This window comes from Eumetopias jubatus, unplaced genomic scaffold, assembly GCF_037043125.1.
Source record: "Eumetopias jubatus isolate StellerSeaLion01/CBP00866 unplaced genomic scaffold, mEumJub1_p1.0 scaffold_6, whole genome shotgun sequence".
Taxonomy (NCBI): Eukaryota; Metazoa; Chordata; class Mammalia; order Carnivora; family Otariidae; genus Eumetopias; species Eumetopias jubatus.
Genome location: NW_028274812.1, coordinates 61,178,715 through 61,205,499, shown reverse-complemented (window position 1 = coordinate 61,205,499; position 26,785 = coordinate 61,178,715). Strand labels below are relative to the sequence as shown.

The 26,785-nt window shown below is 37.7% G+C and overlaps 1 protein-coding gene across 2 annotated transcripts in view; it reads right to left on the bottom strand.

Annotated features, from left to right (window-relative positions):
• The window catches only part of FBXL4 (F-box and leucine rich repeat protein 4), a 79,357-nt gene extending 52,826 nt beyond the window's left edge, over nucleotides 1-26,531 (bottom strand). The window contains exons 1-4 of one of the 2 annotated variants that reach the window (XM_028104184.2): nucleotides 26,408-26,531; nucleotides 10,318-10,434; nucleotides 9,080-9,663; nucleotides 9-354 (exon numbers count right to left, since the gene is read on the bottom strand). In XM_028104184.2, coding sequence (XP_027959985.1) covers nucleotides 9-354; nucleotides 9,080-9,591 — 858 coding nt within the window. In that variant the 5' untranslated portion in view covers nucleotides 9,592-9,663; nucleotides 10,318-10,434; nucleotides 26,408-26,531. Of the gene's footprint in view, nucleotides 1-8; nucleotides 355-9,079; nucleotides 9,664-10,317; nucleotides 10,435-17,248; nucleotides 17,345-26,407 lie in introns of those variants that run through there. The other variant, XM_088023913.1, reaches the window with a different exon arrangement.
• Between the last annotated feature and the right edge of the window lie 254 nt (nucleotides 26,532-26,785).

The window sequence follows — 26,785 nt, the reverse complement described above, 5'->3', positions numbered from 1 at the left end:
TGGCTTACCTCATAAGGCAGTTTATCAAAATATCCATTATTTGGCCCTTCCCTGAGGGCAGTACTACTAAACTTTTTGTTAAGACTGTCCATTCCACAACCATCCGTTTCTTCATAGTCGTCATCTTCTAGATCATTCATGTCAATAAGTGAAGTCTTGAGAGAAAGCACTGGCTTGTCCTTCGTACCATGTAACACGACTGCATCTAATTCAGTGTAATAATCCAGAAGAGAACTATTTACTTCCAGCCGTATGAGGTTTGTGGGAAAATTTATCTGCTTAATACAAGGTTTAAATTGGCGAGCCTGGGAAGCATTCACCTTCGTCGGTCTCTCTGACCAAAGAATCTCCCATCTGCCAAAGAAAGAGATTTACCTATAATACACTTTAGAATGAGATTTACTGTTACCTTAATGTTATGGCCCCATGCCCAACATGTTACAGCGTGATGCACAAAGATATTAAATAAGGTGAACAGAATCAAACACAAGTATTATTTCCAGTACATAAATAAATACACTAAATGTCATAGACCTTGAAATATTTGTACTACTTAAATTATTCTTATAATTTCCTAGAAAGTCCTTTCTGGCAAATTTCACATTGGTCAGTTAGAAACTGGCACAGCTGGAGCTACATGAGGAACACCATTCGGTCCTACAGAAAAAGGAAACCCAAAGTCAGAATAAGGCGTACAGGATGAATAAAGCTCTGCTGTGTGCATGTCCTAAACCAACTGTGGAAACTACACTGAGCATCTTGTCACACCAGGGTCTCCTTTTCCAACTTTTCCATTTCTGTTACTGGCATCATACAAACTCAAAACTTTCGTTATCTCTGATTTTCTTTTATCTGGTCATTAAGTTTTGTCAAATTTTTCATGAAACTGTCGCTTTTATATGCTCTTCCTCTGAATTCCTATTATTCTCCTCTTTTAGTCATCTGTGTATGTTCCATATCTAGCAAGTATCTAACACATACCAGGTAAATAACATTTTCTCCTACTCCTCCAAAATGAACCCCCACCCCTTTCCAGCCAGATTAATCATTACCTTCTGGATAATAAACTCATTTCTACCTTTGTGTCTTTGCTCACATTGTCTCCCCACAACGAAATGTCCAACCTGCAATTATATGCCCATCTATTCTTCAAGGTCCAACTCACCTGCCATCTCTTCATATAAGTCTCCTTATAAAACTATTTTCCAAAATTATTTAAAGATTTTCCATAATGTAGCATCATTAGATATATAATATTCTCACATATGTGTTATAAGTAACCATTTCTAATACTCTTTCCAAATATATCAGAGAAAATTAGAACCACAGACAAAAAATACTTCAATAAACATCTTTCCATTTCTAGTTATTTAGTTAGAATTTTTTAAATACAGATTTTATGTCAAAAACTAAGCATTTTTAAGTCTCTCAATACATACTACACACTGCTTTCAAAGAAGCTTATGCCAACAGCATATAAGAATGACTACTGAGGGGCATCTGCCTGGGTGGCGCAGTCGATTAAGCCTACGACTCTTGATTTCGGCTCAGGTCATGATCTCAGGGTCATGAGACTGAGCCCCGTGTCCAGCTTCACCCTCAGCATGGAGTCTGCTTGAGATATTCTCTCTCCCTCTGCCCCTCCCCCGCCCCCTGCAGCAGGCACGCACGCTCTCTCCCTCTCTCTAAAATAACAAATTCATAAATCTTTTTTAAAAAAAGAATGACTAAAGTTTTATTTATTTTTAAAAATAATCTGTAATTTCATGGTAAGCCCAATCTCCATAGAACATAATTTATAATTCACTGATTACTAATCACACTTAAAATGTTTTCATAAACTGATGAATCATATGAGGTTTTTTCTAATATACTGTCAGTTCATTTCCTTGGCCCAGTGACCTATTAAGATTTAAGTAAAAACTGATTACAGCAAGGCATTTAGGAAACTGAGATAGACAAAAGAGTGAGGCAAAACTATAGAAGTCATCAACATGCAGGTACCCTAGCGGCCTTTAGGCCAAGATAGCAGCAAGAAGGGCATAGAGCACCAACTTGGAAGCATAAGGCAGAAGCTCATGAGGATTATAGTAAACGTATCACTAACCATTATAATAGGAACTTTTGCAGTTACTAGACCCTTTATAATCACCTCATATTTGCTACTCTTGCTGATTCTGTCCTGAAAATTAGGAATAAAACCCATCAAACATAAAGAGCCTATGAGACAATTAGGAATAAAACCCATCAAACATAAAAAGCCTATGAGACAACACGAAAGTCAGAATGGAGAGATCAGTCCCACTCTCTAACCAACCTTGGGAGACTAGGGAAAAGTTCTTACTAAGGAGTACAGCAAGTTGTGGCAGGTTCAAAGAGTGAAGGAAAGCAGGCTGGGCATCTTGCTTTTCCTGTAACAAGGCAGTAAAGCCCACCTGGAATGCCAGGCTAGACCTAAGTACCCCTAGAGCTTAACTGCAAAAATCTTGAAGGTTCCTAACAAAAGAATTGATTTGAACACTCTAATGTAAACCTACACAGTTAAACAGAGCTAGCCATACATGTACAAGGTACTGAAGTATGAGTCATTTAAAACCATGTTGGTGGGAAAATGCATTCCTAATTTTGGACAGTATATTTCCAAGAATCATGAGGCAAATGGTTTTACTATTTATAAACAGTAAACTCTTACTGTATGTTGCCACAGTAAAATGACATCAGACAATGTTAGAGGAACGTCTAGTGTCTAGGAAACAGGGACTGCACAGGACCCTGTGAAATAACTGCCTGTACTGGGTCACAACACATGTGGTCTAACCCTATCTATTTTATGATTTAGCTTCAGTGAGGAGTTTTTCTGAGACTTAACAGAAACACTGAAAATGTGATGTAGAAATCACCTCTGCCAGGTCCTTTGCAAAAAATAAATACACAACTAACACATGTTCTTCATGTACAGTTTGAACTGCATTATAATGCAAATTACATTATAAATCTACAAACATAAGTTTAAAGAAAAGCTCTGACTAGAGCAGAAATATTCTATTTTAATAAGGTATTAATCCACTAAAGTCCTCCCTACTTACCTTGCAGAATGGACAAAGTTAGACGTTGCTTTAAATTGACTTCCTTAACCTTTCTTGTATATTTAAACATATCAGGATTAATGCTATTTTAGCAACATTTTTGCTTCTTCTATGTAGCATGAATATTATATATTTACTTACACATATATCTTAAGTTGTAAATATGATGGCATACTTAAAGAAAAACATCAATATCATCAGTTTTTAGAAATATTTTAAAATGTCTAAATATAAAAAACTTACATGTATCTAAATTAGTTATTCATATTTTACTTTTTCTTGATAACCTAAAAAGTAACAAAAATTATTTTATAGGTCTGTGGCCATCTGAATTAAACTACATTAACTATAAGACCAGTACAAATTGATCCTGAGGGGTCTGCATTAAAGTGAATTTTTATTTAAAATTTCCTAATAGAACTAGAATATATTATTTCACAGTTAGAAAGAGAAAGGTATCTATTTTATCCAACAAGAGAACATGCCAATATTATTTTATTCTGGAAAACTAAAGCCAGAATCTTAAAACCTAGTCAGTGAAAACAAGCAAGCAAATACAAACAAATGTACATGTGCACACATGTTGGCGCACGCGCACACACATGCGCGCGCACACACGCGCACACACGCACACACACACTTTCTGTGAGACAGCTCCAACTCTTTTAATCCTCTTGACCCAGGGCAGTGTTAAGGAGAGTAAACTGCTTTAAGTCATGCCCTCTGTGGTCTGTACATTTATCTGTTTACTATATGTGCTCACACACTGTATATATGTATGGGACAAGTCTGACCAACTCCAACGTCCTATGTAAGTATTTAAATCTACAGTATCACATATGAAAAATCAGCTTGGAGTTCCATTCTGGCTGTGCTTAGAGCCCTTAATTCTGAAATGGTAACCAACAGTATTCTCTTCATCAGCCCACTTATTTCCCTTTCTGTTGATTATACTGAATGCTTACTATGTGTCCAGTTCTTAGAAACAAATCCCTCTCTGTGATGTTGATCTGTTGCTTCCCCATTGAGAAAGTCTCTCTAGGGCACCCCAGAAGCAACTGGGAAACAGAGAAAGAGAGATGTTCACCAATGGAAACCAGAGAAACAAGTTTTCCAGCATATTTAGGTTGGACCCTGGCACATGGATGCAAAAAGCTTTCCTAGAACCAAAATTTCTCCTGGTTAGTAAGCATATCTAGCAGCCAGCACAAAGAAAGTTCTCTTGCCAACACTGTTCCATTCCATCAACTGAAAGTAAAGGGATAGAAGAGGAACACCAACAAGAATAAAAGAAAACTATTTAGATAGTGTACCTACTCACTCCTTGCCTCCCAGCCCATCCCTGATTGGAACTAACTAGCATGTGCTTTAACAAAATCATGCTTCTTGGCCTACAAAGTCAGGACCAGACAATGACCAATTCGTGAAACTGTTGCTTAAGCAACTTCCTTTGGCAGCAAATTCTCTCTGTGACAGCCACTGTCTTTCTCCCTTTCTTAACTTCAGTATTATGTAAGTGTTTTTATTTTATTTTTTTAAAGATTATTTATTTATTTATTTGACAGAGAGAGAGAGAGAGAGAGAGACAGCAAGAGAGGGAACACAAGCAGGGGGAGTGGGAGAGGGAGAAGCAGGCTTCCCGCAGAGCAGGGAGCCCAATGTGGGGCTCGATCCCAGGACCCTGGGACCATGACCTGAGCCGAAGGCAGATGCTTAATGACTAAGCCATCCAGGCGTCCCTAATTAAGTGTTTTTAATGCTCAGAAAAACCCACTAAATTTTATCCCCAAATAACTTTATTGCAATCGGTTTCTTTAACATGACCTCAATTTGTCATTTTCTTTCTCCTCTTTTCCTGTCTCTTTTTTCCAATGTGTAACCCTGTGCTAGCCTATCTTCTGACTCTTACACAAGCATCCATTAAGATCTTATCCTCAGGACTGGGACACTGGATACCACCTGTTTTCTTTTCTCTGAATCGGGCACTAGACAAGAAGTAAGAAGACCTTGAGATCTTACAGAACTACCTGTAACTTGTCTACTTCACTTGCTCAACAACAAAAAAAATGCAACCAGAAAAAAAGGGGAAAGATTGCTTTTTAAATTTTGAATGTTCTGGGACTACAAGTCCATTTCCTGCAAACAAATTCCTGAGCCACTCCAACTCACTCTCTTGCTTGCTAACTCTTAAGGTGGGCATAAAACCACGTGCTCAATTAAAATAATAGGCAGTACAGTCCAGGGGTTCCCAAACAAGAGCATGTGATAGAGATTTCCATGACTAAATGTGAAAAATAAGGAATGTATTGTTATATATAAAAATATGCACACATACACATGTAAAATCGCCAGCCATTCTTCAAGATTCTGATCATGCCAATTTCCCAGTATAAACTGAGGTTTCTTGTATAAAGTGATGGTGATGATAAATGATGTTAGTATTTCACGGGTTTGTCTTTTTAGGTGTACTTATTTAGCAAAGTAAATAATGTGACAACCTGTATCAGTTCTCTAATGTTTATTATCATTATTATGATGTTTCCTAGTTTATGATAGCCAACGTTCCCTACCTGTACTCCACTTAGACCTCCTGGGCAGTTCTGTGGGCCCACTCTCCACACCTCCCAGCTTTGCTGCTAAGGGCTTCCCCCTGCAGCCTTCTTCAGAGAACCACTTGGGCTCCTAGAGCCTCTTTATCCAGACGGTAGCACGTGCCTGGAAGATTTCCATTCCCCTTCCCACTCTCCTCACCCACAGTCCAAGACAGATGGGTGCAGGATCGTAAGAGCCCGGTTCCCTGACAACTTTTCCTCCAGGCTGACTGCGACTTCTTAGGAAAGTGCATCCTTGCCTGACTTCTTCCCTTCCCCACAGTGCTCTCTCCACTCTCTTAGTGCCTCCTCCAGGAGCCCTTCCATTGCACATCATCTGCGTAACAACAGTCTTCTCAAGGTCTGCTTCTGGGACGTTGGGTCCAAGAGCCTGTGATTCCCAAAGTCTGGAAACCACTAGTCTAGATCTTGAGAATGGCACTTCCACGCCTGTGGTCCTTCGCTTGCTTGTTCTCCACACTTTTTCACTTCTTTAAACACCAAGACCTCACCTCATGACTTCACCTTTGCAGCATGCTGTTCTCTCTCCACCTTTCCCATCCAAACTAAAGCTTCACTCAACTTTTGGGTCTCAGTAAAGTCACTTCCTCAGGGAAGACCTCTCTGAGCCCCAAAGACTAGGTTTGCCCTCCACCACCACACGTTCCCTGTGATCTCACGTTCTTCTTCCAGGCTGGCCTGTAAAACACTCAAAGAACAAGAGCCATGTTCATCTGGTTCTTTGTTTTGTTCCCAGCAGTGAACTGGCAGAGAGGGTGTTCAATGTTTCCGACTGTTTAAAGAAATTCACCAAAATGTTAACAGTTACTGAATCTGGGGAGAGTTGTGAGGTATTTTTTTTTCTTCCCTGTGTATTTTCTTTCTTGATATCTTAAAACAAGTTTTTTTAAACAATGAAACATCTACTGATTTCATAATCAGTAAAATTTAAAAGGTCCTTTTTTTATCCTACAATAATATGTATTGGTTAGATCCTTTTTCTCTTAAAATTTAATGGTATTTTCTGTGGAATAAAGCTAAAAGTCAGTTAAGCAAATTAGAGATACATTTGTAAATAAAGGTGCCACTTTAATCACAACCATATACTACAACTCTCAGCTAGGAACCCAAGAGCATGATTCATATTCGAAATCAGTTATGCACACATTATGGTTTAGATTAAAGATATTACATGTTTCATAGATCTCACTCCCAAATTTATCTAGGTTTTCAGGGAAAAAGTACATAACCTTGTAGGAAAGAGACAAAGAATGACAGAATCCAAAAAAAACAATTCTCACATAAAGGATCCTGCCCAAGGTACTTTTTCTCTCAGAAAAAAATTAAACAAATCTGTATATTAAAGGATGCTAGTTTTCTTTTATAAAAAATAGATTCATTAATAATATTATTCATGATGAATTATCAAGGTCATTCTGAAAAGAACAAAGATCATCGCGGCAGTATCCAGCTTGAGCTGAGCTGTACTCTGCATTTGTTTCCTGACACTGGGGAGGAGTTTTGAGGGGACAAGGGCCCTCAAGGAAGCAGTGTGTCAGGTGGCTAAGTGATCCTTGTCCCCACTCCTTCTCCAGTGGCAGCTGGGGACTGACAGTTTAATAGGTGCCCAAAAACTGCTCTGGGGTTAGAATAAGCTCAAAAGGGCAGGGCTTTTTGTCTACTTGGTTCATTGTTCACTGCTATATCCCCAGTATCCAAATCAATGCTTAGCACATGGAAGACACACATATATTTAATGAATGAATTAGCAAAGTGATAGAAAGATCACTGATATCAACAAGTAATAGAAAAATGAGAAAATAATATGATTAGATAGTTCAAGGAGAAGGAAACATAAATGGCTCTCAAACATGAAAGCCTATACAACCTCAGAGACAATAAAAGTATTTTAACTTAAGGTTTACATGAGATAACATTTTCACCTACCAAAATGACAAAAATATTAAAATTTATTAACACACTCTGTAGCTCACATGAGGCTTGGACAAAACATGTATGCATATACAATGCTAGCAGGAATATAAATAAGCAGAGCCTCTTTGAAGAGAAATTTGGCACTATCTATCAAAACTGCAAATGCATAAACCCCTTGGCCTGGCAATTCTTTTGGGATCTTAACCCACAGACATACTTGCACATATGTAAAATGATTTATGACAAGGTTATTCATTGCATTAATGTTCATAATAGCAAAAGCATGGAAAAACTAAGTACCCATCAAAAGGTGATTGGTCAGTAAGTTGGAATACATATACACTGTGCATTACTTGCAACCACAGAAAAGAATGAGGAACCTCTTTTTGTACTTATATGAAAAGATACAGTATATACTACTAAACGAAACAAGGTATAGGGCGACGTGAATAGTAGTACACTTATTTTTTGTGTATAAAGAAAATAAAAATACATTTGTATTTGTTTATATCTGCATAAAGAAACTGAAAAGAAATAAGTGGATAAAAGTGATTTCTTTGAAGATGGGTGGGTCTTAGGCACATGGAGAACAGAGTATATGCAAGACTGCATTATGTACTTTTTAGATTATTGAACTATGTGAATACATTACCAGGTCAATAATTATATTTTTTAAAAAAGAGGAGGCTGAACTACAAAAAGAGAGAGAGAGACAGTGGCACTACTATGCAAATTGATGTAAGTAAATAGGCTTTTAGAAAGAATGCACGAATTTCTCAAAGCAACATTTGTTTTTAAAAGAATATGCTTGTTACAAAGACATTCCCCTAACATTAAAGCTAATCCCCTAAGTACCCCTCCTAAAGTATCACTATAGATCTACTTTGAGTTACTCACTGTGTGTAAAAGCAGTAACGTGACGCTTGTTTGAAAATATGTTACAGGTCATATCTCCTACTAACTTCTCAGATTGGCCCACATCCCAATTAACTGAAATCACGCTTTTTGTTTATAGTAATTTGTGATGCACAAATCTCACGATCTATGAATATTACGGTATAAGGTGTTACATGTATAATGAATGTATTACAGCTTTAAATATGTGATTTTTCTCTCCCTATCAGAAAACTAAAGAAAATTTTAAAAATCCAATTTGTTCAAATTACTTAGAATAAGAAAAGACCTCCAATATTAAAACAAACATAACCTTGGGCGCCTGGGTGGCTCAGTTGGTTAAGCAACTGCCTTCAGCTCAGGTCATGATCCTGGAGTCCCGGGATCGAGTCCCACATCAGGCTCCCTGCTCTGCGGGGAGTCTGCTTCTCCCTCTGACCCTCTTCCCTCTCGTGCTCTCTATCTCTCATTCTCTCTCTCTCAAATAAATAATAAAATAAAATCTTTAAAAAAAAAAAAAAACAAACATAACCTTTCAGCCATATAATTTGGTCATTAAAAAATGAGCCTTACCTTACTTCAGCTGGTGGAATTGGTGAATAGGGATTTGCCGAACAAGCCAGAATTCTAATGACTGCTCCAGGATGATAGGTTTCCAGAACATGAACGGCGGTCGGATACACCTGTTGTTCAAAACTAAGTTCCACGTAGTCTTGGCTTTGAAAATTAGGCGGTGTCCTCTTGAATGGCAAAGAAGCGCTAGGACACTGATCCCACCATATTCCATAAGTTCGAAATACAGCTGTCTGAGTGAAGTCACCAGAACTTGGAAATACATTTGGTACACCTGCCAAATTCCACATGGTATAGGACATACTGTTTTCACTTCCATAATGGGAACTGAAATCCACTACTTCTTTGGCATACTGGACCACCTCTGCATTGAGAGGGGAAGTCTGGCTGTTTGATTCTATAGTTCTACGGCTGTTCATCATTTCTCCTCTTGTAGCTGTCCTGGCTTGGCGCCGAAGGCATATATAATAAAACATGGTCAGAACTGTTAACATGGGAAAGACTGGTGACATCTAGGTGTGAATTATGAAGCTTTAAAAGGTCAGGTGTCCTCAGTAAGACGCATGAACTCTTTGAAGGATGTTCTAAAAAAATGAATGGCTTAGTAAAGTAAAAATAATTCAAATATACAGAAAAATGCATGGATAAGGTAATAATTAGGCTTTCCCCCCAATGTAATTTCCCAGAATGAAACTGAAAAACCAAAATTCACTGTAAGTGTAAATCTCTGGTATAACTTATCGAATGAATTTTTAAGAAACCTATATATTGATAATGTACACAATTTTAAGCTATATGGGAAGCAAAACTGATACTATAAGGCAATGGAAAGTACATGATCCAAAAAACCCTATTTTATACAAAATTATAACTATCTTTCAAAAAATACTAAAGTCCTTGAACTTCTAAAATGAAAATTATTTAAAATATCTAGCAAACCACTAAAACACTGCTTTAAATCCAAAAGAACTTTAAGGCATTTTATAATTTCACATTTTAACAAATGATTCCCTATTGTTAATTATTACTCACCTCCAAACATGCTAAGTACAGATTTCACATTATGGGAATATAGTTTTGTGGAGCTGATAGTTAATCCAGACCAACTAAATTAACTGCCTTACACATCACAGATCACCAGACAGTGTTTAATTTATAACTCTTAGCAGTATTTGTTAGGGCAGGCCATGGCTGACTGGCATCTGGTTTGCTGCCAGATACTCTTAGAAATCACTCACCCCAGAGAGAATGGTCACAGGATACACACAGGAAATGCAAAAGTTGGCATTCATCCATGTGGCCTGAAAATTGCATGCTGATTTCAGGTTCAAATGTTGAAATGTGACATTCTTTACCTATGTAAGACAACAGTTTTAGAAGATCTTTTTATTTCCAACTTAGGAAGTCAAGTATCTCAAAAAGATTATAGATCATCTTTTAGATAAACAGACAAACATAGATAAATAGCTACCTATTAAGTAGAACTTTCAAACTGAACAGGTCACGTATTTCTGTTTTGTGGACAAATCTAAATAATATAATTTTAAAATTTCAATACAGAATGTAATAAAAATGTAATAATGACCCCTTTTTATATAAACAACACAAACCTATAGCTATGGGTCCAAGTATGTGGGTAGACATATATTATGGGGACCACACAGTATTTTTTATCTCGTTTTATTTTTATTTTTTAAAAAAATTTCTAAATATAGTTGACACTCAATTTTACATTAGGTTCAGGTGTACAACATAGTGATTTAACATCTCTACATGTTATGCTGTGCTCACCACAAGCGTAGCTACCATCTGTCACCATACAACACCATTACAGTATCATTGACTGTACTCCCTGTGCTGTGCCTTTTATTCCCACGACTTATTCATTCTATAACTAGAGGCCTGTATCTCTCACTCCTCACCCATTTTGCCTATTCCCCACCCCCTTTTCCTCTGGCAACTATCAGTGTTCTCTGTATTTATAGGTTTGATTCTTTTTTATTCATTTTGTTTTTTAGATTCCACATATAATGAAATCATAAGGTATTTGTCTTTCTCTAATTTCAATTAGCATAATGGCCTCTAGGTCCATCCATGTTGTCGCCACACGTAGCAAGATCTCATCCTTTTTTATGACCATATAATATTCCTCTGTGTGTGTGTGTGTGTGTGTGTGTGTGTGTGTGTGTGTGTGTGTTTACATCTTTATCTATTCATCTATACACTTAGGTTGCTTCCATATCTTGGCTACTGTAAATAATGCTGCAAAGAACATAGAGGAGGGTATCTTTTTGTGTTAGTGTTTCTGTTTTCTTTGGGTAAATACCCAGTAGTGGAATTATTGGATCATATGGTATTTCTATTTTTAATTTTTTGAGGAACCTCCATACTGTTTTCGACAGTGGCTGCACCAATTAGATTTCCACCACCAGTGCACGGGGTTTCTTTTTCCCCACATCCTCACCAACACTTGTTATTTCTTGTCTTTTTGATTTTAGCCATTCTGACAGGTGTCAGGTGATATCTCATTGTGGTTTTGATTTGCATTTCTCTGATGATTAGTGATGTTGAGCATCTTTTCATGTGTCTATTGGCCATCTGTATGTCTTCTTCAGAAAAATGTCTATTCATGTCCTCTGCCCATTTTTTATCAGACTGTTTCTTGAAGGCAGGATCTAGCCAAAGATCTTCATTTCTCAAAGTATTCAGTACATGGTAGGCACAAAATATCTGACATGTTGACAGAAAGGTGATGAACAAACAAAAAATACTACAAAAGTCCAAAATAATTTAAGATTATACAACAGCATTCTTGTGCCTCTTAATCCCAGCCAGATTCAAACACACTGAAAGGCTTGACAAAATATAACCAGTAAAACAGTAAATAAAGAACTGAGCTTGAAACAAGCGAGGAAAATCCACAGTTGTGGGAAACAGACGAAAGAGAGCAGGAGCTGAAGCTAATACAACTCCTAGAACCAGGTACAGGCCTTAATCGTTATAAGGGGACTTTCTAATACCCATAGAGAGAGGTTATTTCAAGCCACAGGTCATATGTGGAAAGATCTTCATAAAGCCAAAAATAAGGAAAGATCATCCTATCTGTTAAAATCAGAAATATGAAAACTCACTAGCTAGGAAGCCTAAGGAGACATGACCTCAATTTGGGTAATGGGGAAAAGTTGCCAAGGGAAATCAGAACCCTATTAGGTGTACATTATGCATAGAGCAAGGGCCTAAATTCACACTACTTTCATGAGTTAGAATCTCTACCCCATACCCAAGCCAAAAAAATTTAAAAAGATAAAGTAGCTCTGAACTGGTAAACTTTAGAACCTGGTAGGGGCAGATGTGAAACCTCTTTGAAGAGATACTTCCATGACACATGACACAGGACAGACTATAAACCCTTGCGAAAGATACATCACAGTAAAGACAGACTCCAAGAGAAAATGAACCACAATGAAGTTCAGTCAGTAGGCAGGCTCACTAAATGGAGGAACTTGCACCCCAAGAACAAGAAATAATAGAAAAATCTGAACAAGACATTTTTCTAGAGAGTAATAAAACATGTATTAAAATAACTAAGGTGTTTCTGCAGCACACATTCCTAGAGCTGATGTACCATGAATCAACAAATCAGATTCACCTCAGGAAATATAACACCAAGTGCTAAAGTATAGGTCATGTTATTAATGTGGGAAAATATTCCATTGCATATATGAACCACATCTTCATTATCCATTCGTCTGTTGAAGGGCATCTCAGCTCCGTCCACAGTTTGGCTATTGCGAACATGGCTGGTATGAACACTGGGATGCATATGGCCCTTCTTTTCATTACATCTGTTTCTTTGGGGTAAATAGCTAGGAGTGCTCAGCCATCAGAAAGGATGAGTACCTAACTTTTACATCAACATGGATGGGACTGGGGGAGATTATGCTGAGTGAAATAAGTCAAGCAGAGAAAGTCAATTATCATATGGTTTCACTTATTTGAAGAACATAAGGAATAGCAGGGAGGACATTAGGAGAAGGAAGGGAAACATGAAGGGGGAGGAATCGGAGGGAGAGACGAACCATGAGAGACTATGGACTCTGAGAAACAAACAGGGTTTTAGAGAGGAGGGCGTGGGGGGATGGGTTAGCCTGGTGATGGGTATTAAGGAGGGCATGTACTGCATGGAGCACTGGGTGTTATACGAAAACAATGGATCGTGGATCACCGCGTCAAAAACTAATGATGTACTGTATGGTGACTAACATAACATAATAAAATAAAATTTAAAATAAATAAATAAATGCGGGAAAAAATAATTATCTAGTCTATCACTTCTTTATTCAAATATTTCACCTACCACAATATAAATCTGTTGCAAAATAAAAAATACAACTGCACAAATCTCAAATCTTTAATGCCAAAATTTAAAATGATATAGCTCTTTTACCATATACACTTTATTTCAAAATAGGCCCCCAGGTATATTAACAGGGGTAATTGCCCAAAGAATTTACTTGGTCCTTCTCTTTCTTAAAAGAATAAAATAAATTGCAAAGATGAAATTTAGGAAATAAAGAACAATTTATAAGTATCCAACTCAACTGACAGACAATTAGAAGACTCTGCATGTTTTATTCCTGGAAACCTTCAAAAAAAGGACAGAATTCCATCTGCCAAAGTGGACAGATGAGTTTGGCTATATAATCTTTTTTTTTTTAAGATTTATTTATTTATTTGAGAGAGACAGAGGCCAGAGGGGCGTGGCACGCAGGGGAGTGGCAGAGGGAGAGGGAGAAAGTCTCAAGCCGACTCTGAGTAAAGCGCAGAACTGGAAACAAGCGACAATCCCACGACCCTGAGATCATGACCAGAACTGACCAGAAGAGAAACCAAGAATTGGAAGTTCAACTGACTGCACCACCGAGGTGCCCCTGGCTGTATAATCTTTGGACATCACTTCTCACTCCACAATCTATACAAACTGCCTCAAATAAGCTTCTTTCACTTTCTTTATAAAACTGCTTTTACCAGAAAGTAAAAATTTTATAAAACCAAGGAAATATCTGCAACATAAGATACAATCATTCACCTGAACTTTCATGATCATTCTTGCCATAAAGATCGAGACAAACCGTGAAAGTCAATTCTATTTCACACACCAAGCCACAAACTTCCTGTTTCCCAGCTAGCTTTTACTATTATAGATTATGGGATAATATCAAAAGCAGCAAGAATGCCATATGAGCAATATCATCTTTAAGCTGCATTAAAGTTAAATTTTACACTGAAGCAACATATGTAAAAGTGAGTTATAAACTGTAAATGTATGTATTATATATTCAAACTTCTGAACAGGAGAAGAGAAATGTAAATGGATGCTTTATTTTTCCAACTATGAATAACAATAATCGTTATTTTTGTAAGATAAAGCTAAAAATGACAAGTTTCTGAAAGAAGGAAAAGCAGTGTACATACAGTACACTGAAAAAGCAAATATATTTACTCTTTTCCAGCAATACTATTCAGAAAAACATAATAAAATTAAAACCTGTTTTTGAAAATAAACAAGGCATAGAAATAAAAAAGGAAGTGTGCAACCAATTGTTAACACCCTTTATTGATTATAAACTGCTTTCCAATCAACTGATGACACTATAAAAGTGTTTGGGGGGGTGCAGAAGAACATATGGAGAAGAAAGGATAGCTCCCTTTACTTTTTCCTGGGAAATGAAGCTGAAAAAGGGAATAGAGCCATAGTCTCAGGACTCATGTGGCCAGCAACGGCCAATGCTGAAGTCCAAATTGTCCATGTACTGTCTGGACTTTTGCCAAGGCATGGAGGCAATTTGTGATAACCAATGAACATCCCAATGAGCAATGAACCAAATGCAAAAGATACAATAACTCTATTTTATGAGGAGAATGGGATTCAAAGACAAAATGACTTTTCCCACCTGGTGCAAATAAATAAATATTAGTCTGGTACACTAAAGTGGTCCAAAAGGGTGATTATAAAATATACCTTTTGAGAGACATTTCTCTTCCAGTTCATTCAAAATGCTACTTTAATTTTTAAAACTCTCACAGCATATAAAAACATTATTTTCCATTTAACAAAAAGTCACAATTAAAAATAGGGTCACCATCATTTTATTAGTTGTTTAATCCAATTACTTATCAACAATGGCTATGAGGGGAGAAATTCTCCACAACACACGGAACTTTTATACTAGCACAATCAAGGAATACAGAACAACAGCCATTTTAACTTCTATCCTGAGACTTTCATACTCCTTGGGAAACAACTTGCTTTACACGACATGATTTTATTATAGTACAACTTTATTTTCAACTACATCTTTCATATTATAAAATGCTTAACAAAGTTAAATAATACAATTACAGAGAAAGCAGTAACAGTGGAAAAGAGAAATTAAGAGGTATAGACAAGGGAGAACATATGTTTTCTACTGAGATTTGAAGTGAGATGGGGAGTCGATGAGGCGGAGAGAAGCAGGATGGCAGGAACCGCAGAGAAGACGGCTCCTGCTCTGGCACCGCAAAGAGGAAGGCAAAGGACTTTCCATAAAATAAACAAAAGGAGGCCATCAAAATGAACTTGAACCAGGACCACGCCAAAGCCAGGTTCACAGTGGGATGAAAGAACCTAGAAACAAGCTTAAAAGCCCAAGAGGATTCTCAACTTAAAGTGAAAAGATAGAGAAGCAAAAAGGACAGGCGACGAGGCACAGCCAGATACTGAAGGCAAGTGACAACGCAGTCCTGCCGCAGAACGGCCCACAGACACAAGCCGAGGAAGTGATGGGGAAAGACGACGGTCTAGGCAGCTCCGCAGCATCACACCAAAATGTAACAGAGTGCATAATGTGGTAAGAAATCAAGATAAAAAGGCCAAACCTGGTAATGTTATCATTTCTGAATCCTGCCAAAACTGATCGAGAGATGCTATTTTGAGGAAGGGACTTTTCTGGACAAGTCTAGAAATCCAGACATCGGTGAATGGAGGAAAATATCAATCAAGAAGAGGGGAATCATATTCGAATTCAGCAGCAGCTGCCCCTCACAACCAGCCCTCTTTCCTGGCCTGCCCCCTCTACGCTTCTAGACCACCGCAGGCTCTTCTATCTCCTTCTGCCTGTCTGATAACCTCTCCTCCCCGGGCCTTCTTCCTCTTCATTCTCAAATATATAGAGGTACCATTAAGAGAAGGCCGTCTTTTAATAAAATGACACCCAAGAATGTTCCACCTACCTTGGCATGTCTTCTCCCGCCATCCCTTCCATTTCCACACGCCCCACCTTTGCTGTAGAACATCTGCCTCACCCCCAGCCACACTCGTGCTTGCACACCTCAACATCCTCAAGTCTTCCACTGAGGCTGGGCTGCTCTGGAATGCCCTGTTCTTCCCCACTTGGCAGCCTCTTATTCATCCTTTAAGGTCACGTACAGACTTGGTCTACCACTCACTTTTTCTCTGCTCTTACATTTTTGTGTGCCACTTCTTATGTGGTGAGATTTTCTTCTACCCCAACAGACTATGAATTCCTCAAGTTCAGAGAAGGTGATTTAATCATAACTACACCCTTAGGGCTTAGCACATGCCAAGATATGCTCAATAAGCATTTGTTCTGGTTTCTTTTTGAAGATGGGCAGAGAAGATGGCGGGACAGAATTAAAATAAACACAGAAATGAAACCAGGGACTCTTCAAGATAAGAACATGAGACCGAAAAATGAAGCAAAAAAAGTTCCATATCTTGATACAGAGCAAAAGAGGGGGAAAATGGATAATAAAAACCGAAACACAATAGGTAAGAATCAAATGTATGACCTTCTTTGAAGCCATCCAATAAGGAATAGTATACATATTGAAATTTTACTGTTCAAAGAGAATGTAAAAAATAGTAACCTCTGTTAGCACAAAAGCAGCCCCTGAACACATAAAAGAGACTTGACCTTGGCTACAAAGAAACTCTGATTGAAATTAAAGAAAGATCCATGAAAGAGATGATTGGAGAGGTAAAAGGGAACTATTTTCTCAAATACAATGAATTTTTTTAACACTCCAAATCTCTGTTAAGACCATAGAATGATTAAGAAGAACTGAAAAACTATGAGTAGAAAAGAAGTTCTTAGAAAAAGTGATAACCTGGGGCGCCTGGGTGGCTCAGCCGTTAAGCGTGTGCCTTCAGCTTAGGTCATGATCCGGGGTCCTGGGATCGAGCCCCGCTTCAGGCTCCCTGCTCAGCAGGAAGCCTGCTTCTCCCTCTCCCACTCCGCCTGCTTGTGTTCCCTCTCTCGCTGTGTCTCTCTCTGTCAAATAAATAAATAAATAAAATCTTAAAAAAAAATAAAATAAAATAATGTACCAGTGTCAGTAAGGAGACTACTGGGAATGGAATATTACTTTACATGCCTCTCTTCCCCTAAGTAAATTCTCCTCCAGTTAAAACACTTTTATTCAGATTACAGTTTTTATTCAACAAGGCCCCAATATAGAATAAACATGTAAAGTTCCTAACTCAGCCAAGTGTATGGACAGGGAACACAGAGCTTCCTACCTAGCTTCAAAGCTTCTTGAAAATCCAGGCAAATAGAGCAAAAGAGAGCAGGGGAACCACTCAGGAAGAAAAAACCTAAAGGCCGAGGAAAAATCCTGAAAACCAAAAGGACAAACAATACTTCTTTCTCTTCCAGGAGTCAAAGTAGGACTTAAAATACAAAAAGTATGGCAACAGCGGGCATTTCAAAACTTTTGCTGAGTTAATGAACAAATGGTGAGGACCATGTAAAAAGTGCATAAGAAGTCAAATCAGGAATAAACTTGTCAGAACACAAGGGAGAAGATTTAGAATCAATTTAACCTAGAAATTATGATAATTATGATAATGGTTAGTTATCTTTCCTTTCTTTCCAAAACTTTCTTTAACAAGCATATCTCAACTTATGAAATATTTCATGACCATTCTTTAGTAGAGAGAGAAAGGAATCGAGGAGTCAATGTTTTCTTTTTGTTTTAAAAAGCAGAGCTGTAGGGATAGATGTCTGGTGATTTAATACAATGGACCTGAAAACCCTCTTCCTGCGCAAAGTGCTATCTCACAAACGGACAGGAAGGACATGTTTCTAATAACAAAGGTCTGATATAGAAAGTACCTTAGATAAGCTGCCACCAATGGCATATTCTCTATATTTCACCTTCTCTTGTTAATGATGGGTAAGAATAAACCATATGAATGGGAAGGACTGTGAATTTAGAATAACTCTAAACATTTGGCAGATACACAGTATCTATTTAACTAAAATCTAAAATATTAAGGACATCTGGCTAAGGGCAATTTTAATGGACTCACTGAAGAGAGAAAACAAATCTCTCTAGCTACTAAAACCATAAAGTATATTGAATTTACTTTGTTCAGATACTAACTATACATTTTTGTACAGTAAAATAAAGAGCTTTTACCTAATAGAAATATATTGAATTTACACTTAGCCTTCCTAACAAAAATCCAACTACAAGATCATAGGTATGTCACTGCTAACCATTGATGCTAAAAGAGCAATTAACTAAAATGGTATAATACTGTTAAATTAACTTTGGTGTGTAATTTACATTCCAAAAAAAAATGTACCCCATTTTAAGTGTGTAGCTTAATGAGTTTTGACAAAGACATATACCAATGTAACCACCTCCAGAATCTAAATATGGAATATTTCCATCAGCCCAAAAGGTTCATTGCTGCTCCCTCCCAATCACCCTTCTACTTCCTGCACCAGATAAAAATAACCTGCTTCTTATCACTACAAATGAGATTGTCCTTTATTCTAGAGTTACACATAAGTGAAATAATATGGTCATACTCTTTTGTGTCTAGGGTATTCTGCACAGCCTATCTTTAGATTTATCCCTGTTGTTATGTGTATCACTAGTTTGTTCCTTTTTATTACTGAATCATATCCATTATATGGACATATCCACTCACCTGTTGATAAACATTTGGGTTGTTTCTTGTGCCAAAGTGTTTCTAAAATGGCTGCCAACATTTTACATTTACACCAGCAATATATGAGACGTCTAGTTGTTCCACATCCTCATCAGTAGTCAATGTTGTCAGTCTTGAACCATTCCAGGGGGCGGGTGGTAAATATCTTGTTTTAATTTGCATTTCTCAATTGACTAGTAATGATGTAGAGCATTTTTTCATGTCTTTATTTGCTATTTGTATCTTCTTTAGTGAAATGTCTATTTTACCCATTTTTTTAGAATCAGGTTTTTTTGTTTTCCTATTATTTAGTTGTAAGAGTTCTTTGTACAGTCTAGATATAAGCTTTTTATCAGATATACGTTTTGCAAACTTTTCTCCCAGTCAGTGCCGGACTTTTCATCTATTTGACAGTATCTTTTAAAGAGAAAACTTTCCAATTTTTATTAAGTCCAATTTATCATTTTTTTTCCTTTTATGGCAAATTTTTGTGTATCCTAGCGAACATTTTACTTAAGAGCAATGTCAAGTATAATTTCAAAAGGGTAAACTCTGGGACAGATAACATTTAATACCTTAAACCTGGGAACAGTTAATTACAGATTATTGAAATTTCAAGATGATACCAAACTGGATGCTGCAAACACTTCCAGTGGGAATGCAAAATGGTATAGCCACTTTGGAAAACTTTGGCAGTTTATTATAAAGCTCAACATACCCTTACCAAACCATCTAGCAATCCCACTCCTACATTATTTATCCAATTGCACTGAAAACCTATTTGCAAACAAAAACCTGTACACAAATGTTTATATATTTATTCACAATCACTCCAACCTGGAAACATGAATGATGTCCTTCAACAGGTGAAAGGATAAACAACCATACATCCATACGATGAAATAGTACTTAGTAATAAAACAGAATGAACCACTGATTCAGCAAATAGCACAGATGAATCTGAAAATGATTTTGTAAGTGAAAGAAGCTATACCCAAAAGGCTATATGTTATAGAACTTCATTTATAGGATACTCTGAAAAAAGCAAATTACAGGGAAGGCAAATAGATCAGTGATTGCCAGGAAGTTAGAGGAAAAGACGGGTTGACTCCAATGACTACAACAGGCCCACACAAAGGAATTCCTTGGGTGATAGAACTGTTCTGTATGCTTTTTGATTTCAGTCTTTGTTTTGGACCAAAACAAAGTCAAGTTGGAGATTTAATATCCTCATACTGGCTTATTTATAGGGGTCCTACTTTATTAGTCTGTTCTTGACCAGCACACTCTGAAAGAAAGTTATGTATTAGTTGACATGTCCTGCCCACTCATTGTGTCTAGGACAAAGCCCAATCACAGAGGCCTTTCCATTCACCTGCCTTTAGGGAACTACCCCTCTGGAAGAGAGAACAGTGACCTTCATGACTTCACAGAGATTCCCAACCAGGAACAAATCAGCCAACATAGATCTGCATTTATATGTAGGAGTAGAATTACCTATCTTAAAGACAAGGAAACAAGTTGGGCAATTAGAGCAAATGGTCTCCAGTAAAAGTTAGTAAACAATAGGAAAGTAGTTTTAAAATCATAATTGTTATCTTTAGTGTGAATTAATAGAGTATAGGATTCACAAAACAAGGAGAAACTATTTTTAAAAAATTTTAAGGTCTTTGAAATTAAAAACATGGTGGCCAAATTAAAAATTTTAATGAAAAAAATGATGAGTAACTTAGAACACAGATGCAAGAAACCTAATGCCTATATAAAATGAATGCAAGAGACTGAAGCTGATAGAAATTCAAGGAAATGCTAGAAGATAATGTAATATTTCAGGAATTCTAAAGAAAAAAACTGACTCAAACTCTTATTCACATAGAAAAACAAAAAACACAATGAAAAATATTTCTGGACATACAAATATACTTTCCATAAGTCTTCTTAAAAAAATCTTCAAGAAAATATTCCAGTCAAAAACCAAAGAAAGTATTTTCGAAAGGGAAAGATGTAATATTCAAGTTACTAGTGACCTTACAGTCAAATTTAAATCTTTACAGATACAGTACTGGTGAAGATGAAAAGGATGGTTGGGGGAAAAAAACACAAGTAATGTTAAAAAAAAAATCAAATCAATAAAACTAAGCATGTAGGGAAGGCAAGGAGTTACAGCCTCACGTTATTGAATGGAGGTATAAGGGAACAGTTATAGATGATTTTAGAATTTCTGAACTTGTAAGAGAGAGAAAAAAAGGTAAATATGAATAGATTAAATTATCCTATTAAAAGATAAAGTCTTTTGCACAAGGGATCTTTGTAATGGAACTGTTCTGTATTTTGACTATGGTGGTGGTCACAAGATCTACATAATATTTGCAGAGAATTAAATGCAAACACACACAAGTGCATGTAAAAGTCATGAAATCTGGATAAGGTCTGTAGATTGTACCAATGTCAATTTCCTGGGTGTAATACTGTCCTATAGTTATGCAAGATGTTACCACAGGAGGAAACTAGGTGAAGTATACATAGGATTTCTCTATATTATTTCTTATAATTGCATATGAATCCATAATTTTCTTTTTTTTTTTTTTTCCAGAGGGAGTAGAGGGGCTGAGGGAGAGGGAGAGAGAGAATCTTAAACTGGCTCCACACTCAGCACAGAGCCCAATGTGGGGCTGGATGTCATGACCCTGAGATCAGGACCTGAGCCAAAATCCTGAAATCAAGGGTCAAACACTTAACCAACTAAGCCATCCAGGCGCCCCTCTATAATTATCTTTCTAAAAAAAGTTTAAAAATGCAAAAAAATAAACTTTTGAATTAGGAGGAGGGAAAACTAGAGAGAGAAATAAAAGTCCAGCTATATGATGTTTGATGTTTAAAAGAGGCAAGTAAAGCAAAATGATGTGGAATGACTAAAATTAAACATGTGAGCAATAAAGATCTGGTACACACAAAACTGACAGAGATGACAATAGTAATATCAGGCAGTGTTGACTCCAAGGCAAAAATCATTAAACAAGGCAAAAAGAATATTTTATACTTTGTAAGATTAAAATCCAAACAATTACACATAGGATGAATTCAACCAAATTGATAGTCACAGTAGGAAACCAACATATTTTGCTCAATTTTGAGGGAAAAAATAATATAGTATAATAAATGTGTCAGTAAAAACAACAGGGAAAGGATGGCTTATCAAAAAAAAAATGTTTTAGAAAAATGTCCAGATACTTAGAAAAATAAATTTGGAATATTATCATAGCAACCATTTTTTAATCCAAATTTATGATACAAAATTCCAATTAGGGGAATTTGTACAAAGTATTTTAATAATCTTGGGGTGGAAACTTAGAGGTCATAAAGGAAGAGAATAATAGAACTGACAACTTAAGTATTATAAAAATTTCTGTAAAGCAAAAGTTCCCAGAAAAAGCATTAGAATAGACTATGAAAAAAAAAAAAAACTATTAAACGGTGTACCAAGTCACTAGTAGCCACAACATGTAAAGAGCTATTACAAATCAATAAGAAAAAGAGAAACACTTCAACAGAAAACTAAGTAGATGATGAACATGTAAGTTACAAAAGAATGCAAATGACCAATAATTTACAGATATTTAACTCCATCAATAAACAAAGAAATGCAAAATTAAAACAGTAAAAACATACCATTTTTCATCCATAAAACTACTAAAATGTTAAAAATGATTGTATCACCTGGATACAATTCTTCACAGGTCTCTCATGTTTCTGCATGTCTTATAAGCCGGAGCACTGATGGCCTTTGTTCCAGACTATCTTTTCAGGGAGGTCTATATAGCAAACATCCATGGTAGATAAAGAGAGGTTTCCCTTTGGAGAAGAGGGCAGGTTTGTTTATTATCCAGTATAATAAATACAATGCTTCTCTCTAGCACAAAGGTTAAGCAAGTTTACTTGCAGCCCATTATGGAAGACTCAGGGTTCCTGTCCTGTAATGTAATCTGTGTGTGCTAGAGTCATCTCTTCATTATCACATCACCCAGTAGAAACTGGGGTTCAAGGAAGCAGCACAAGAAAATGATGATACTCTGGCTACCACTGTTGCTGTGCTTTGAGTCTCTGGCCCGGGAGTCTCATGTCTTTTGCCAGTATCCATCAAACTGCTGGCTTGCAAGTAGGGTAAAATCTCAAGACCTGTAACAATCCATGGCAATGATATGGAAGCAGCAGCATTCTTATAAAGTGTATAAATTTACTCTTCCAACACCTTTTGAAGAGCAATATGGCACAATCTATCATAATTTAAAATGTATATAGCCTTTGACCCAGCAATTGCTTGTCTAAGCATTTACACCAAGGAAATAAACAAATGTGCTAAAATATATATACAAAATGAATAATAGAAATAAATTTCTATTCTGTAACAGAAATAAATTTGAAATTGCTTAAATTTCTATTCTGTAATAGAAATAAATTTGAAATAGCTTAAATATCAACAGGGAATCAGTTAAATAAATTTTAGGTTATTCCTACATTGAAATACCAGAAAGTCTTTCAAAAGATAATGTTATATGCACTGACAGAAAGATGTTCAATTATTACTAAATGGAAGTTATAGAAAATTATATATAGTACACTGCCATTTATGAAACAAATGTAGACTTATACACATGTATTTTTTGTGTCTGGAAGGAGAACAAATGATTAATGATGATCTCTGGGAAATGGGGTTATTGAATAGGTGGGCACACAACACTTTCACTTTCTCCTTTGGCTACTTCTGTATTACTTGACTTTTTTTTTTTTGAAGAATGTATATATTCATTTTATAATCTAATAAAGTTTCTAAGCATCTGTTATGGCAGCACTTGAAAATTCATTACATTTAAGATGTCCAGTTGGGACGGTAAAGTACAAATGGACAAGGGGCTGTCCTGGGTGTCATTTCTATGGGCACTTATCCCTCAGAGCTGCTGAAACCAGGTACAGAAAGTCCTGAGTCATAGCTGAGAAGAGACACACTACACTTACTAATAACACAATCCAAAGTTAAAAGATATGCAGATTTTGAACAGCTGCTTTTTTATGTACAACTCTGAGGAGCAACTCTATGTGGCAAGTTCTGAGGTACCAAAAGAAGGGATTTATTTAGCAATGGTTAATGATTCAACATACCATGAAATAGGTTAGGTAAAAAAATAGTAATTTCAAGCACAGACAAGAAATTTTAGAGGGGCAGGGGAGGGGTTGGTAAGGTGACTTAGTCAGTTAAGCATCCAACTCTTGATTTCGGCTCAGGTCATGATCTCAAGGTCTTGGGATGGAGCCCCTGCTCTGCGGGTTGGGCTCTGCGCTCAATGCAGAGTCTGCTTGAATCTTGAATCTTCTCTCTCCCTCTCCCTCTGCCCCTCCCTGCTGCTCATACTCTCTCCAAATAAATAAAATCTTTTAAAATAAATAAAAAAAATAGAAGGGAGGGAAGGAAGTCAATTTAACCCCATTAAGTGTTGTCATTACAAAAATACTTAGTGGTCTATGATATGCCAGACACTGAATCACTAGACATTAAACACATTATAAAGCTAGAGTAAGAAAAGCAGCATGGTATCAGCACAAGAAGCCAGAAATCACTGAACAGCAGTTGAGAAAACGTCTTTAGAATACGCAAGAATTAGGACCTTGGATAAATAGAGTATTTATCAGTAGGGAAAACAGAATCCAACAAAAGAGGCAAGTAAAGCAAAATGATGTGGAGTGACTAACTTAAACATATGAGCAATAAAGATCCCATCCCATTGATGAGATCAATGGCTAACAATTTTGGATGGGGGGAAGTGCCTTATTTCCTTTCTCACACCAAAATATACTTGAGGTAGGTTAAAGATTTTTGGATGAAGTCTAAGATCATTAAAAGTACTAGAAGAAAACAGGTGGATATATATATTTACAGTTCATGTGGCAAAAAGTCCAAGAGGACACCAAAGTTAGCACCATGAAGTTAAGACAGAATGTTGATCACAGGAAAATTATGATGATGAGGCAGAGACTAAGACAGCAAAGAACAAAGGGGCAGTTTTTGCTAACTGACCATATCTGAAAGTAAAAGACAGCAGTTAACATTTTAAGATGTCATGTACACAGTACTATAACTGCATTACTTGATCACAGCATTATAAAGAAGAAATTAACCATTTTACATTGAGATGACCTCTCTGATTTTCAAGTCAGTAACAGAAGAGAAGCGCAGTAAATTGCAGGGTTCAGAAAAGCCAAAATTTGAGACAGTTTAAAAAGTTGATACTCAAAAAAGAGGTATGGAAAGAAGAATCCAATGCAATGAGCAATTAGAGAGAGCCTACCATAGGGTGATGGACATTGCTACTAGGAAAACAAGAACGCTGTCTCTTTCCCCCAATAACTTAGTATCTAATGAAGAACTGTAGGATAGTTGATGTATTAAGAAAAATCTCCCTTTACTTAACCAACAGGTATAATATGTAGTACAGAACTACAGAGGCATTAAGTGAGCTTTTTAAGGACAGAATGTGCCTGAAACCAAGGACTACACGCCAGGAAGCAGTAAAGGCAGCTTGTGTCCTCAAATTGGAACAAGATCACCACACCTGGTGTTGAATCCTCCAGGGCACAACGCCAAACATGGGATCTCGTCAGTGCTACTACCGGACCACAGGTTTATATCACCTTTCTATTTATTCTATTTATTCTATTATTCGTATATTTCAACTAGTGACTGCATCCCGAGGCTACGTGGCAGTAAGCATTTGGGAACCATCAAGGCAATCCAAAACCACTCCCACTGTAAGCATGTTGACAAGGAGGCCAAGTGGATGGTCACCATCAACACTACACTCTAAGGACACCCCTAAACATAGAAACAAAGTTGCTGCCGGTATCTTGTGGCAATCCTGAAGATATGGGCCTGGTTAGTCAAAAACCATCCATGCCAGAGGGAAACCAAGGCAACACGCACAGGAGCAACACAGGCGGGCAGGTGGCCGACGCGGTACTGCAGGGTCTGCACGGCCCGCTGATACGGCGGTGTAAACAACCCTGGGCAGGGTGGATGCCGGGACGACGCCTCACGCCGTGCAGAGTGGGGCAGAGAAGCACTACCCAAGGCACGTAAGCCGCTCACAGGTGCCCAGCAAGTTCCGGAAAAGCGGCACAGGCTTGGGGGGGGGCGGGAGGCAACCGGTGGGGGACCTCTGCCCCGCGCCCGGGTTCCCCGGAGCACGGCGCTCCGCCCTAGCCCGGCCCCGCCCCAGCGCTGAAGGAGGAAGACGGAGACCCGCAGGAGGAAAAAGTATAGGTAAGGGCCGTACCCTGCAGGGTCCGGGAGAGGTGCACGCCGCGGGGGTCACCAGCAACCCAGGCGGCACCGGGAGACGCGGGCGCGGACGCGGCTCCCAGAGTCCCGCGCTCCGGCGCGGCGGCGGCGAGGCCGGCCCAGCGCGACCCGGAAGGAAGACGCAAAGACCGCGAGGAGGGGCGGGGCCGAGCCAGAGGGGAGGCGGGGCGCCGTTTCCGCTGGAACCTTGCGCGGCGTCTGGACCGCCCTCTCCTAGGCCGAGGGGAGGAGATTCCTGCGGACTTCCCAGCCCGAGTCGTGCCCTATAAATCGCTCAGTTACTACCCAGCGGGCAGTGGTTGAAACCCACTGTGGGAGTAATCCGTTCCTCGCACCAGCCTGCCATCTGTAG